The sequence below is a fragment of the Nicotiana sylvestris genome, chromosome 11 (assembly GCF_000393655.2).
Source record: "Nicotiana sylvestris chromosome 11, ASM39365v2, whole genome shotgun sequence".
In the NCBI taxonomy this organism is placed as follows: domain Eukaryota; kingdom Viridiplantae; phylum Streptophyta; class Magnoliopsida; order Solanales; family Solanaceae; genus Nicotiana; species Nicotiana sylvestris.
The window spans coordinates 21,028,272-21,044,164 of NC_091067.1; the positions used below are offsets into that span (position 1 = coordinate 21,028,272).

The 15,893-nt window shown below is 37.1% G+C and overlaps 1 protein-coding gene across 1 annotated transcript; it reads right to left on the reverse strand.

The window, feature by feature from the left end:
• Window positions 1-916: 916 nt before the first annotated feature.
• LOC104213422 (uncharacterized) lies at window positions 917-14,988 on the reverse strand. The gene is made up of 10 exons (XM_009762920.2): window positions 14,683-14,988; window positions 13,685-13,752; window positions 13,082-13,143; window positions 12,832-12,981; window positions 11,942-12,118; window positions 6,093-6,305; window positions 3,103-4,730; window positions 2,314-2,376; window positions 2,174-2,243; window positions 917-1,821 (listed from the first exon to the last, which is right to left on the reverse strand). Exons 1-10 carry the CDS (start codon window positions 14,877-14,879, stop codon window positions 1,129-1,131), a joined length of 3,321 nt encoding a protein of 1,106 aa, XP_009761222.1. The 5' UTR covers window positions 14,880-14,988; the 3' UTR covers window positions 917-1,128.
• Window positions 14,989-15,893: the final 905 nt, after the last annotated feature.

Sequence of the window (15,893 nt, forward strand, 5' to 3'; positions counted from 1 at the left end):
TGTTACATATTATAATATTTTTGTTATAATATGCACAAACTTTAATTCTTTTTATCTTGTTCTACTATAATTTAGGAGATTATTTTCATGTACTAGCTTTGAATCCTTTGACGTGAGTTATATAGTGTATAACTAAAAGATAATTTTAGAGGATCATATTGTTCGATCTCAACTAACCTAGTTAGTTTAGTCTATATTATCATGGTTAATTCGAGGATCTTACATGGCGGAGCAAACTCTTTTCATGTTATATTTTCTCTACGTACCCCTCTCCTTAGGTCCGTCATACTAGAGCAATTTGAGAAAGAATAGTTTAGCTTATATTCTATAATTTGAAGACAAGAATCGACGGATGCTTGGAGTTATACATAAACATTTATCAATGGAATAATTTTCTCATTTATTTTGTGATTGCAGTTATTTATTTTGTATATTCCATACCCTTATCGTATGAATGCAATCTTCAAAACTTTATAAGTCCTGAAAAAACTTATTGATTAAAGCAAAACATCAGAACTCTTCACCTTCAGATACGTAGGAAGTAGGAACTCAGCAAAGACCACCTAAAAGTTCAAGAAAATCTCAGGCTAAAATTTTTTAACAAGACGACACATGATTAAAGAAAAATGCTGCTCTTAATAGCAGATTCTTATGAAGAAACACAACACAACACCTCATTGCATAAACTCCTAACAAAAGAATGTACAGGGAAAAGAATAAACGGTCAGAGCCAGAATGAAGCAGCATTAGAGACGGGAAGATTAAGATACATGCAGAGGCGGAGTCAGGATTAGAAGTTTGTGTATTCGGGATTCTAGTTCTTTTAAGTAACTAGGTTCTAAATTAACAATTTGTACATATTTAATTGATTTCTCAAGACAAATACAATAATTGAACCAAAGTTACTAGGCTCGACTGAATCCATAACTCAAAGGCTAGCTCCGTCCTTGAATACATATATACAAGCAACAACAACAGTGTATTCCCTCAAGTGAGGTCTAGAGAAGGTAGTGTGTACGAAGCATGTAGAGAGGCTGTTTTCTATAGACCCTCGGCTCAAGACAATAGTACATATATACAAGCGGTATTGTAAAAGTTACAAGATAGCATAAAGTTAAAACGCAAATTTTAATTAACTTTGCGCAACATTTCCAAAATAGAATCTGCATCTCTAACGTCCTGGCTTTCTTGTGATTCTTCATTTCCTTGAGAGAAATCAACACTGGTATATGTCCAGATTCCTGGACCATGTCCACTACAATCCATTGATCGACCTTGCTGTGCTCTTCTCACTTCTTTTTGATGTTCTGTCAGCTCAGTATGCCTTCGTTTTGACTTTGGATAAATTCTGTCATTTCCCTCTGAACTATTAGCTGCGTTCCCCAAGAGTTCAACTCGTTTTGAGCACCTACGCAGTGTTGTTGGCACCTTGTATCTATTTGGAGCTGTAACTTTATCTACCTCAGAATTGGTTTTACCATTGGGCGACAGGCTCTTTTTGCAAAGTTTTATTTTTCCTTTCCTTGACAGCTTGTCCAGGATTGGAAGTAAGCTTTGAGGGTAATCTAACTTCATCTGTTCTCCATATGTAGAATTCCAGAAGTTAACAGTAGAGTCGGAAATGATGGGATCTGGGTGATCAAGAGTTTTCTCAAGAAGAGGCTCCTGGAGCTGAAGAAAGGAGGAATTGAATTCTATTATTGGTCGCAGTTTCTGCAAACAGTTCAGTGTTTGAATCCATAACTGTTGAAGTTGATCTTTGAAGTTACTTTCTTGAGCTTCAAAATGTGACAGCCACAGAAGTAGTGAACTGGTCATGATCTGATGAGAAGAAGTGGTAAAGAATTAAACCTCTGTACTAGTAGAGAGGACAAAAAAGAAAGCAAATTAAGTAATGGATCTAAACTGCTGCTAATCATCTCTGTTTCCCTTCTAATAATTCGATTTGTAGAGTGCACACATATGGGAGAGATAATTAGAAGATGGAAAGATGATGCAAGGTATGACTTACCAACCTTAAAATGGAAAAGAAGAAAAACATGGCAAAGGCTCTTTACAATTTGAGCATAACATATCAACATAGTTTAAATTAATAGTTCATACATATTTTCCATCTCAAGACTAGGATCTAATGGCACCATAGCCGTAGGGATCGAAGAGTCTAAGTACATACCTCAATGAATAATGTTACATCCTTCTGCAAGTGCAAGCAGCCGACAAAGTGAATCAGTGACGATAGCAGCCTGAAATTCTCATAGTTAGCAGCCATGCCATGCATCATTCAACAAAACTAGTAAGATAGGAAGCCATTACCTTGTTTTGATGAGGCTGGTTGATACATTAGTTTCATCCTTTTCCCAGGATAGCTTCACGAAGCTGCAGAAGCAGCGGGCGCATAAAAAACAAGTAGAGATTTGAAGTACATGCAGAATAAAGCTTATCTAAGCTTACTCAAGAGTTTTTCGATGATCTCCCACTCTTTCTTCAACTGTTTTCTTGCTTAAGTCAATTGATTGACAAATTTTGTTTTAAAGGAAATGGTACATGACAATGCTCTTCATATCACTGAAAGACTCAACGTAAGTGATAATAGCTAAGGATACCATTAAAAGCTTTTACTTAGACATATTATAATGTTGTCGGCTTCTCAGGAAAGCAAAGGAGCAAGTTAAAAAAAAAGGAACTTTGGTTATTTACTCAATAAAATGGAGGAAAACAACAAACAGAGTTTTCGATCAAAATAAGGCTGTCAAAAATCCAAGTATTCTTTATGACGCAGATCAGTGTTTCAACCAAATCATTCTACCTGTACAGCTTCCAATTGCAGCAACACATTTTTTATGAATTTGCAGTGCTAAAGTTTTCTATGGAGCAGCAATCTTAAAATAGGACCAGAATAATTATAGCCTATAGGTAGAGAAGTTAAATGGTATGTTGCTGGTTCGCCTGTTACCTAAACATCAGTAGAATGATTCAATATTTTTGACCTGTCAAGAGGCCTTCGCTTTAACTTCTTAAATATTCTAAACCACCAGCCAATCTCAACAGTGAGATAGGTAATTGCTTCAGTAAGTGGAAATTTTGCAATATCATGTTGCTTACCAGGACGCGAATTCCAAGCTACTCTTGATATTGCTGGATCTCCAACTTTCGCTCTCTTTAGCTTTAGATTTTGCTGTCAAAGAAGCTTGTTCTACAGCACATATCATTGCTTCTCCAAACAATAGAAGAACATCGATATCCTGACCCTTTACACTTGACTGAGGTTCAGCGACAAAATCGCCCTTAGTTAGTGCTTCATTGAAATATGAGCAGAGCATTGAGCACAGGTCCTCAGTAAGAGTAGGATAACCATTTTCCGATGCCCGACTAAGAGAAACATAAAGTGATATCCATGCTTCGATTACATGCTGAAGCTTGAGATGCACGTTAGGGCAAGAGTATGCAGCAAATGGGTAGCATAGGAAATGTATTGTTGTAGCATAACCAGGACTATCCGGCTGCAATTTGAAAAGTGAGACAAAGCTGTTACTATCTATGTAATCTTTCAGACAGATTGCCAGAGCTACCCAGATCTCAAAGCAACGAGACATCTTCTCACTGTATAGTAAACTAACAAAGAGATGGAGAATTTCAAAAGGCTCATATGAGGAGAGCAAAAGCTTCACAAATTTGTGTATCCATTCGACTATATCATAATCAGGTGCTTTCAACATTGACTTGGTTACTGAATGGAAATAGAGAAAAGTTATACATGCAACTGGTGATACCTTCTCCTTATAATTCACAAAGCAGATATCTGGTATCTTTGCACTTTTGAATCTATAGACTGGTTCAGACTTTTCAAAATTTTTTAGATCTAATGCCACCTTGTAAAGAGGGGATTGCAAAGTTGATGGTTCTAATTCTTCAACGAAAGCCTCCAGAAGCTGAAGTAAAAAAGATTGCAAATCATCTATACCACCATTCCTTGAATGCATACTCTCATATACACTCTTCAAAAACTTAAACATCATATTCAAAGATAAGATAATCTCGTCATATGTTATAATGTCGGATTTAAATAAATGTTTAACAGATCTCAGAAGAGATCGAAACAAACTTGAGGCAGCACCGTACGTCAGTGTCCTGACTTCATGGGACAGAGTAATATTTGACCCTTGCGTGATCACACCATGAATCATGTTTAGGGAAAACTCCAAATTTCCAAAATCCAAAGGTGACCATTTAATTGGATGATACTTCCATGAGCATTTTGCAGATTCTGGAAGTTTCATTATGAAACTTTTAGATAACCGATCAGCTTTCTGGTCAATTAACTTACTATTTACATCTTTGTTTCCTGCTGAAATGAAATTATCGAGCAGCTCGATGCAGAAATTCCACGACCATATACTTTTATTGACAGGTCCAACCTTGATGACGACTTCCAAGATGGGCTCCCAAACTGTTTTAACCACCGAATGATAGCTAGCTAATTTGTCAAGCTTATACAGAAGATAAGACCATGTATTCAGGCAGGATACATGGACAGATGCATCACAATTACTTGACATGATTCCTATCAGGGGCGTCATCACAAGTTTGATCTTCTTGGAAAACCCATCAGCTTCAGTTGGATTGTTTCCCTCGAATACAGTTTGGTCCGCAGAATTCTTTACAAGTGCATTGCTTTCAGGATTATGAAGTGTCGAGCAGATTAAAGCATCAATGAGACATTCCCAGGCAATCTGCAGGAATACGGCATGCATTTAACTTTAACTATCCTCCAATTATTCAATAAGTTGAGTTAGTGGAAGTGCTTTATTTTCCATTTTTTAACTTTAAAAAAAAAAGAGGCAATTAGAAAAAAGGGCACAATGAGCTGAACTTCCTGCAATGGAAAAAAAAAAACTTCTTGGCACTAACAACAAATTGAGCAGTTAAGAATTTTCAGACTATAGATAACAGAAAATATACAGTATTCAAATAGGGATTGGGGCAGATATGTGCTATAGGAGGTTACAAATTTCTTACACCAAACATTTGATATGACGCTCAAAATACAAATGGTATACAATTAAGCAATAAAAAACTGAATATGCACTTCAGGTTAATCTCATAAGATTAAAAGAATTTTAAAGTTAAATTGATAAAGTTGATCTCTTTTATCGGGATAATATCCTAGATTCTCCCTCAAATCAATTATTCATGGACGAATTTGAATTAAGTTACTCGTGAGTTTAAAAGATTTTTTAAAATTAAATTGACAAACTTGATCTCTTTTATCAGGATAATATCCTAGAATTCTCCCTCAAATCAATTATTCATGGATGAAATTGCAATTTGTAACTTGGTCAAAGCACTATTTAAAGTTGGCTCATTTTAACAGGTATTTTCTGTGACTCCAAGCAAGCAAATCTAACAAAATCAGAAGAATTTATTTCTTAGCCTTTTCTATTACTTAAAGCAAGCAAATAAAATAATGAAGAATTCATTTAACTAAAGAAGTTGTATTAAGAAAAGGTTAAAAGGAAGGGAATTTTAGCTTCTTGGTATGTAAGAGATGACTGTAAGAACTGAATTTCCAGCTACATAGATAATGCAGAAATTTTGGTTGGACACTTTTACACTTCACTGATAACACCAGAAGATGTGTAAGATGCTAATCAATGTTCATCGAAGTGAAGTCAATATTAAGCAAGGATATCAACATCACATAAAGTTGATATGGTCATTTTAAAATTAAGAGTCTGGTAGACATGTTAACGGTGCCAATGAAGCACTCATAGTGCAAACAAAACTACAGCTTTTTCAGCTATGTTGCTCGGACTCTCCAAAAGTGTTGCCGCACCCGTGTCGGATCCTCCAAAAATGCTCTAAATTTGGAGGATCCGACACGCACCCAACAATATTTTTGAAGAGTCCGAGTAACATAGTTTTTCAGAATACTTATGAATATGTATTGGAGCATCCCATGAAAAACCAGCCGCTATTGAATCCCGTAATTAATGTCAATACTAGGGAAGTACTTTTGCTTAACTTGAAGTTGCATTAAATTCTCTGGAATTGAATTGAAGGATGTGCCAACTTTAGGTGAATGAATAGCGTACCAGTGAAGCACTCTGAATCTGTGGATCAAGGTCCGGAAAAGTTTGTTCTGTAATTTTAAGCAATTTGTTCACCAAATGCTTATATTTCATTCCATAAGGTCCAAGTAGACGCATAAACCATCCCCATGCTAGAAGAGTTTGAATCTTCAGGCCTTGGTTCAGTAGCTCCTCCATTGTCAAAAGCAAAGTTTTCTTCAACTCTATGGCAACGGCCTGTTTCATAAAAATACAAAGAAAAATCAATAAAATATGTCACCTAATAGTTAACATGAACTATAGCCATTTTATCAAATTTTATCCTCAACTTTTTCTTTCCTATTTTTTTAAATGATAAGGGTTTTGGGTGAAGGGGAATTCTGCTTCATCACTATAACCCCTTTTTTTCTAATAGGTAAAAGGTAATTTTATTTATAAGAGCATTCAATACCAAGCTAGTACTGAACAGGCACAAACATAAACAAGAAGGAATCTTTTGAATCTGCAAGGACTCCAGTAACTCCAGAATAGCATCAAGGTCATAACTAGAATCGATTTTACACAGTTTTAAGCATAGGATAGATCTATTCTTTACAAAGCAGAAATTTCCCCCCTTTCCACCAAAGCATCATTGGTTTCTCTCTAGACAAATGCTCAACATTATGCATAAAGGGCTTGTCTCTAACACAATTTTTGTTCAGCACGATGCTGTACAATCAGGAAAGAGGCAGTTAGTGTTCTCCAAAAACCATTTGTCTCCCATAATTTTAAATCTTCTCCCATTTCCCAATTTTAATCCAATAAGCTCTTGAAATTCCACCAACAAACAGTTTATATGTCTCCAGAAAGCACATCCATGTGGTGCACTTGTATTAGCTGTCTCCCCATAATTCTGAAACCCAAATTTTAAATTAATTACATCTTTCCGCTGCTACCTTAAGCTATCATTCCACCTCAACAACCATTTGGATAGTAGGCTCTTACTATGGAGTCCTATAGTAATAAACAAATATCAACAGGCAATTAATGCCTCCTATTCTAGATATGCATTTTTATAGTGTTACGCGGATCCTTCATTCATGCATAATTCTTCAAAACACTAAATATTACTCCCTCCGTTCCAATTTATGTGAAACTGTTTGACTGGGCACAGAGTTTAAGAAAAAAATGAAGACTTTTGGAATTTGTGGTCCTAAATAAGTCAAAAAGGGGTTCAGAGTATTTGTGTGGTCATAAAAGCTTCTCATTAAGGGTAGAATGGAAGTTCATTCTTTTTGGAACGGACCAAAAAGGAAATAGATTCACATAAACTGGAACGGAGGGAGTAGTAAATTGGAAACATACCCGTTCAAGGGCACAATGGAAGAAAAATATATGTGTAGGAGATACAAATTAGTTGTGAATATATTTTAACCATGTTAGTACGTTCCTTCAGGTCCTATGCTTTCTAGGAGCCTTTTACCCTGCTAGAGATTTATATGCCGGCAAAAAATATAGAGAACTTCTAGTAATTTTTAATTTTTATTTTTATTTTGTATAATATTAGCATGAGGTGAGTTTAAAAGAAGAAATATGGCTATAATATCATATTTTTAGTGCATTACTTATCTTGCATTTTGGTGTTTTAATGCTAAATTGCATCATATGTGTGCTTAATTAAATTTATTTTATGTGTAGGTACTTTGGAGATGAAAATGGGAGCAAAGTAGAAATTTTATGTGTATTTTATACACTACAATAATAGGCTCACGATTCTCTAATAATTAGTGATGATTGAAGACATAATGATGGGGTGATGATTAAAATAAGAAAGGAAACAAGAAGTGAAAGGAAGAATACATGAAACAAATGCAAAGAATTGAAAAGTGAGGAAAAGAAGGGAAAACGTGAGAGGCAAAAGTTTGGCATCAAAATTGAAAACGGAACAGCAGCTGGCGAAGCGAGACTTTCTGCTCGCGTTTGAGCACGCGACGCGCGGTTTGACGCGAGGTGCTTCGTGCATTTAGCGTAGCGACGCATGGTCCTGGTTTTGAGTCTATTTTGTCTCCTTTTTGGCTTTTGGACTTGGCTATTTCGTCTAGGTCTTTTCCCTATACATATAAATAGTCATTAAACACCATTTTTGGGGAGATTAGACCGAGGATTCGACCTAAGGAGGCAAGAACACACTAGAAGCAAGGCGGAGAATTCTTTTTTTTGATAAGGTAAATTGTATTAATCAAAAGGGAGAGAACTCCCGTATACAAGAAGTATACCAAAAAGTAGAGAATTTACATCAAAACATGATTCTCTATAAAAGAAGCCCAATCTTCTATACAAATGGGGGCTATATGAGTGCACCAAAAAGCGATCAAAAATAAAAGACTATTCTTAAGATGTGAAAAAGGAGACTCAATCCCCTCAAAAGCTCTCCTATTTCTCTCCCCCAAACTATCCACATGAGAGCTAACGGGGCGAACTTCCACGCCTTTTGCTTTCTTCTTCTACGGAAACCGGCCCAACTATATAGCATTTCCTTTACAGTGCTTGGCATCACCCATTGAACACCAAAAAGGTTCAGGATCGCCCTCCACAAAACCGAGGACACAGGGCAATGCAACAAAAGATGATCAACTTCTTCCCCTGAGCTTTTACACATATAGCACCAACTAACAAGTGTAATTCCCCTCATTCGCAGATTCTCAACAGTCAAAATCACTCCCATGGCCGCTAGCCATGCAAAAAAGCACACCTTCGTGGGCGCCATAGGAATCCAGATCGAGTATGGAAAAGAGGCCTTCTCTCTCACCAACATACTCTGGTAAAAGGACTTTACGGTGAACAGACTATCGCCACGCAAACCCCATCTCCAAGAATCACAAGATGGCTAAGGCAAGTCTTGCCCATATAGTAGTGTCAATAAATCTTGGAGCTCCGCAATCTCCTAATCTTGCATGTTCCTTCTAAATGAGAGGTCTCATACTACCCCCCCTGCATGTTCCTTACGAATTTGTTGGACCATCAATTCCTTTTGGTTTGAAACTCTGAAGAAGTGGGAGAAGGAGACCCTTAGAGTATCCTCTCCACACCACCTATGATTCCAAAAGCTGATTCTCCTTCCATTTCCCACCCTGTAAGAGATGTTGCCACTGAAGGATTCCCAATTCTTCATGATGCTCCTCCACATGCCACACCCGAAAGGTGTTGTGATTGCCTTGGTCCTCCAACCCCTCCCGTGGAATCGTACTTTTCTACTATGACCTCCCTCCATAGAGCATGCTCTTCTACCCCGAATCTCCATAGTCATTTCCCCAACAAAGCTCTGTTGAATACCCTAAGATTTTTACTCCAAGTCCACCCCACTTCTTTGAGGAAGTGACTGTCTGCCAATTCACTAGACGATACTTTCTAGTTCCATCCGCTGCATCCCATAGAAAGTTCCTTTGAAGCCGCTCCAGTTTTTCTGTGATGCTCACAAGAGCTTGCAACAGGGACAAGTAATAGATGGGCATACTCGATAAAATGCTTTTAATGAGCACTTCCTTTCCGCCTTTTGACAAGCACCATTTCTGCCAGCGTGCTAATCTTTTTTCAGCCCTTTCGATCACTGAATTCCAAACCGTATCCTTATGCGAAGCGCCCAATGGGAGACCCAGATAAGTAGTGGGAAGGGAGCCCACCTTACATCTGAGAACATAAGACAAAGCATCAATGTTAGCAACCTCACCCACCGGGAAAATCTCACACTTGCCGGGTTGATTTTGAGACCTGATACTATCTGAAACCACTGCAGGACCTGCTTCAGGTAGGTCAACGGATCTATATCGGCATCACAGAAAACCAGGGTATCATCCGCAAAAAGCAAATGAGAGACTCTTCGGGCACTGGGCACCCCGATCGAAGCTGAGAATCCTCTCAAGAAGCCTCCGCCCGCTGCTCGATCCATCATTTTACTCAAAGCATCCATCACTAGAATGAATAGCATAGGGGATAGGGGGTCTCCTTGCCTGAGACCCCTGGAACAGCCAAAGAAACCACATGGGCAACCATTAACCAGGACAGAGAATCTGACTGAGGAAATGCAGAATTTGATCCATCCCCTCCATCTTGCCCCAAACTCTATCCGCATCACAATGAAATCAAGGAATTCCCAATTGACATGGTCGAAAGCCTTCTCAAGGTCCAACTTGCATAGTAAGCTGGGATCTCTGTTTTTCCTTCTGGAGTATACAAGTTCATTTGCCACCAAAGCGGCATCCAGGATCTGCCTACCTTCCACAAATGCATTTTGGGGGGACGAAACAGACACGTCAAGAACCTTCTTGAGTCTATTGGAAAGCACTTTAGAAATGATCTTGTAAATGCTTCCTACGAGACTAACAGGCATGTAGTCGCTCATACAAGATGCATCTTCTTTCTTAGGCACAATAGTAATAAAAGAAGCATTGATATTTCTCTCGAAAACACCATTCACATGGAAGTATTCAATGGCTTCATCAACTCCTCCTTGATGGTGTCCCAACAGAGCTGGAAGAAGGCCAAGGAGAAACCATCAGGGTCGGGGGCCTTATCACCAGCACAACTCGACATAGCCTCGTGCACCTGCTCCTCCTCGAAAGCCCTTTCTAGCCACTCACTATCTCCCTCCCCTATGTGGTTGAACTTTATTCCCCCCAAAGTTGGCCTCCAACTAACTTCCTCTTTGTATAAGTTCTCATAAAACCCCACTATCGCCCATTTTACCTCCTCTTCTCCCTCAATCCTCACCCCATCCACAACTAAGGACTCTATGAAGTTTCTCCTTCGATTTACAATCGCCACCCTGTGAAAAAAATTGGTATTCGAATCCCCTTCCTTTAACCATAGCGCCCTCGATTTTTGCCACCAACTAGTCTCCTGAGCTATTGCTAACTCAACTATTTCCCTCTTAACCTCCCCCAATCTCTCTTTCTCAAATTCATCTAACTCCCTCGCCCTTTCCCCTTTCTTCTTCCTATTTCCATTATTGGTTACGAATTTTAGTATTGTAGTTATGCATACTATTATGAATAGCTAATTTGTTATCTAGAGTTTTGATAGAACCTTTTGTAGGATAAATTCTTGTTATGTTTTTATATAATTGAGCCGTTGGATTTCTCTACTTGTTCAACTATGTGTTTATTTTTGTTGATTGAATGGTCATCAATTGACTGTGCCTATTTAGTATGTATTGCTTGGAAAAGGGTACATATTTAGGTAGTTGTTGAAGTTGAACAACATCACTCTTGACGTATGTGAGGAATCAATACGAAGGGTTTAAAGGTAGGATTAGGAATAACGAAACCTTGGTGCGATCTTAGTGAGTGGTAAACTAGTGTCAGCTAGCGTAGTTCGGAAGAATATGTCTAGTAAATTGAGGTAGTTGCTCAGAAGAGAGAATTATGACACCCGAAGTACTCACGGTTGGTAGAGAATACTTAGGCGAAATTATAGAAGGCATAGCGGGAAGGATTCCGACAATTGGGGAAATCATAACTCTAGACCTCCTTAGTTTTGTCTCAAATTTCATCCTTGTTAGTTGATAATTTTACTACTTTATAATAGTTGTTAGTTAATTAATTAGAAATAAACATTATAATCTCTATAATTAGGAAATTGTTTGGACTTATGTTTCTTAGCAATATTGAACAACTGTAGCTAAGCCTTAGTTCTCTTGGGGATTCGACTCCGGACTTGTAAATCGGATTATATTTGCAACGACCGCTTAGTCCTTTTTATAAGGCATAGTTAGGCGTGATCATGAGGATTCATATAGTTGACCCCAACTTATTTGGAACTGAGGTGATAGCTTTTTGTTTTGGAGAATAAGTTGAAATACATAATACTATAGATGCAATTCTTTTTTCATCTGCTACCTTTGAGAGATTTACTGGTGGAGGACATATCACGCTAGAGACTTTTAATAAACAACGTTCTGACATATCTCTTTCCCTTTTATCACTGCTGACAAGTCTTCTATAAATTGGAGGAACCCATATGTTTGACATGGCTCTCATATCTTGAGCTGACGAACTCGCCAACTTCATTACAGCCTGTAGCAGTATAATCACAGAGAAATCAGGGGACAAATTTTCAAATATATATATTGGCAGTGCATTTGGCTTATAGGCAAAAGGTGTACAAAGAGAAGTCCAGTACGCAATACTTTTTTAATAAAAAATTTGCAATTCTGATTCTGTTAATATTCAGGTACAAAATATAGCTTTTCTCCTTTTATTTCTTTTCTCATTACAGTATCATGAGAATAATTTGAGGTGTTGCATGCCATTTTGGGAGAAACTATACTTGCTCTATTCAACAAAAACAGACATTATACTCCTTTCAAATGAATAAAAAGCTGGGATAAACATTATATTTAGCGTTCATCTTTTGTTCAGTCAAAGAGAAGGATGATGCTTCTTTTCAGCATAGATTACTACAAGCAACGCAACTATCAGTTTTCTAGCAGAAGTGTTTTTCTTTACTCATTTTAAAAAAGCTTGCTAAATAAATTCTGCTCATACAAATATTTCAAAGAGCTGTTCCTCTACTTCTAAGTACCAAATTTCAGCACGATAATGTTGATGCACCCTGTATCGTGACAGTAGTATACTAGTATACCCTTTTTTAGCTGAATGAATCACTTTTCACATATATGATATTGAGGAGAGTAGACAGAAGAGTTTGAACTCCTACTCATTGACAAGATCCAGACTATACACAGTATTAGGTTAGACAGATTATCGCACAATACACTCAGATATACCTGCATAGCCTCAAATGTGACTGAAAGAGACCCAATAGGATTGTCAAGGGCATAGATAATTGCCCTCAGCAAAGACTGGAAATGTGCATCCAAAAGCGACGAGTGGAACTGTTGCATCGATATACACCAGACGCCCAAGTTGCAAACAGACTGCAATTAGCAATAGCTACGTCAAATTTTCCGAGCATACTTCTTAGGAAATGCTTTCTCAAGTACACTATTTTGTTGCCTATCAAGAAGTTCAGAGTACCTTGATCTTGGTGGTCGTAATGACCTCAACAAGAGAATCAACAATAGCTGTGGCATCGTCACCTACATTCAGTCACCGAAGCTAAATTAGCACCAGAACTCTGAATCTGCCCCAAGACATGTACTTGTACATTAGCAGTAAATGAATAACTTAAACATGTGGCTTTGTATGAATGACATAAAAAAAAGGAAAGAAAAAATATCTATCTCCTTCATATTTGTGTTTGTGGCATATTTATCATGTTTCAAAGTACATACTTTAATTTTTCAGACATACTCTTCAACTTCATTACATTCGCCCTGATACAAAATAAGATTTTTCTTCTCTTTTTACTCTCTCTCCCGAAGCGTTTTGTCACTTCTCACTTTGTAATAGACGAGTATACTAAATTTGACAACCACTTTAAAGTTGGACTTAAAATTTCCAACTTGTGGGTTGTTTCCTTTTCTTGAGCCTTGGAAAGTACAAACGTCCAAAATTATGAGATTGAGGGACTAACTAAGGACACCTCTTTTGAGAGTTCAGATGGACAACTAAAAGGGAATCTTATAAGCCAAAAATAGAGAATACAAAAACAAAAATATAAAGGGCAAAAGAATGAACCTTTGATTGAGCCAACTATAGATGGGTGATAAATCATAAATCCCAAGCACTTCAAAGCCTGAGCAGCACTAAAAATATTGAGGAAACAAACCAAAAGAAAAGAAAACCAGATCAGTTCCTGAAACTTTCAACGCAAAGAGATAATTTTGGTAAAGAGAGTTGAAGTTTTGTACACAAAGAAAAAAAAGTTAAATTATTATATCACTTAGAAACCAAGTAGAAGTAACCATCTATAGTAAGTGTAGCTTGTTAAACCTGAAAAAGATGGTAACTACCTGCTACAATTCGTTAGTGTAAAAAAATTTTACACTAAAATAAACATTATCAAGTTACTTAGAAATCAATTACAGGTAACATGTCTACGATATGTGTGACCAGTACGTTAAATCACATCTTCAACGTAATTACAATAACTATTATTATCAATGTCAGTCTATAAATTGAATCCTTTTGAAATGGGATTTAAGTAAAAATAACTGAGAATAGAATTTCTTTTACATCCGCAAATCTTGTACCGCAAAGCAGTTTAGTTATCATTTTTATCGAATTAATTGTTAGCACCAGGGGCGGAGGTAGTGTATGGTTTATGGGTTCGGACGAACCCAGTAACTTTTGCTTAGACCCTGTTTTATATTAGAAAATTCATGAAATATATATAAATATTTAACAACGAACCCAGTAACTAAACGAGCTATGAGTACGGTGGCAGATTCAGAACCCATAAACTCAAACCCATAAACTTCAAATACTGGCTCCGCCTCGGGTTAGCACGATTTATGAGATTCACTTTTTTTTAGTACCGAAAAGAACAACACTTTTTTATATTTAGAAACAGTTTGACTGTAAACTTCTCAAACTACTATAAAATGCAACGATATAGTAGTAATAGTTATCAAGAGAATAAGCTGTAATTAGCTAATAAGTGACATGATTCTACTTTTTGCACTGTCATTAAATAGAACTTAAACTCTTTGAAAAGATGGTTAGAAGGAACTCACATTTCCTCATCGTTATTGGATACGTCGACGAGAATATAGGGCAGGATGATAGAAGCCGAATCGGCGAGCAATTGAACGAAAGAAGAGTCTGTGCCGGATTGTTGCTGGAGATGAAGCAGCGTCGAGTAAGCCAACGGTTTATTTGATGAAAGTAAAAGAGTTTGTATCTGCTCGAGTTGCTCTTTGAAGGTTTCCATTTTTGTGGATTTTGAAAATTGAAGTGATGAGTTTTGCCCTAGATTAGAGAAGTGTGTCAATGGTGGATTTACGCGCCAAATTCGAGAAAGGAAGGGGGAAAAAAGGAGGGAGGGAGAGGACAGTGTGTGTAAATGGAAATGTTTTCTAAATGGTCCTTTTGTAGATTTTTGAAATGTGGAGTTTGAGTCTTTCTGTTGTCTAAAATAACAAATGAGCCCTTTAACTTAACTGCTCCAACTTAACTGGCACAAGCGTACAGATAGCCAATATTTAGCCTTTTGGCCGTTATTTAAAAAATAGCCTAATTCGTTTAAATTTAAGCCACATCGTGTCTAAAGTTAAATTTGTAGATAGCCAATTTAAAGATTATACAATTTATTAATTACAAGTATCACTTTTTATCACTCGATGTGCATGAGAAATTTTACGTTTAAAATAGAAATTTTTACCTCCTATAGCAAAGGTTGATACCTTATTTATTTTAAATAAATACCCTTTAAAAAATTATATTTCATAGCTATCTTTTGATTTTTATATCCAAATATCTATTTATGGTCACCTCCTACTCTTAAGCCATAAAATACGTATTGTATTATTTTTCTCTCTTATTCTTACGGATTTTTCTCCACCCTCTTTCTCTCAACTCCAATCTTTCTCCGTGAATACAAGCACAATTCTCTCAAACACAATTCTCCCAAATACATATCGAAACGGGAATGAGAGAGAAAATTTGAGGAAAGCATTGTAATGCCAGAAAATTGTTTGCTGCTCAGATCAGAACGTGAGGGTTCTAGGGTTCTGCGTCTTCCTCTTCTCTTTAGATTATATTACCAATCTGGAATTTAGAAACAAAATTCTATATAAATCTTCGTCTTCCTCTTCTCTTCGTCGTTCTAGGGTTCTGCCCAATCTGGGGGTTTTCGTCCCAATCCACAAGCGCCATTCAAATTCAATTGTAAAGAATAGGTTTTTTGAAGCACACATGAGGGTATTATGATAACAGGAACAGTGAC

Bases quoted from the DNA above. Each gene is read 5' to 3' on its own strand.
- LOC104213422 (XM_009762920.2), bottom strand. From the start codon at position 14,879: ATGGAAACCTTCAAAGAGCAACTCGAGCAGATACAAACTCTTTTACTT. The intron at 13,753-14,682 runs GTGAGTTCCTTC...CAATATTTTTAG, and splicing joins TCCAATAACGATGAGGAAAT to TGCTGCTCAGGCTTTGAAGT. The intron at 13,144-13,684 runs GTTCATTCTTTT...GACTGAATGTAG, and splicing joins TATAGTTGGCTCAATCAAAG to GTGACGATGCCACAGCTATT.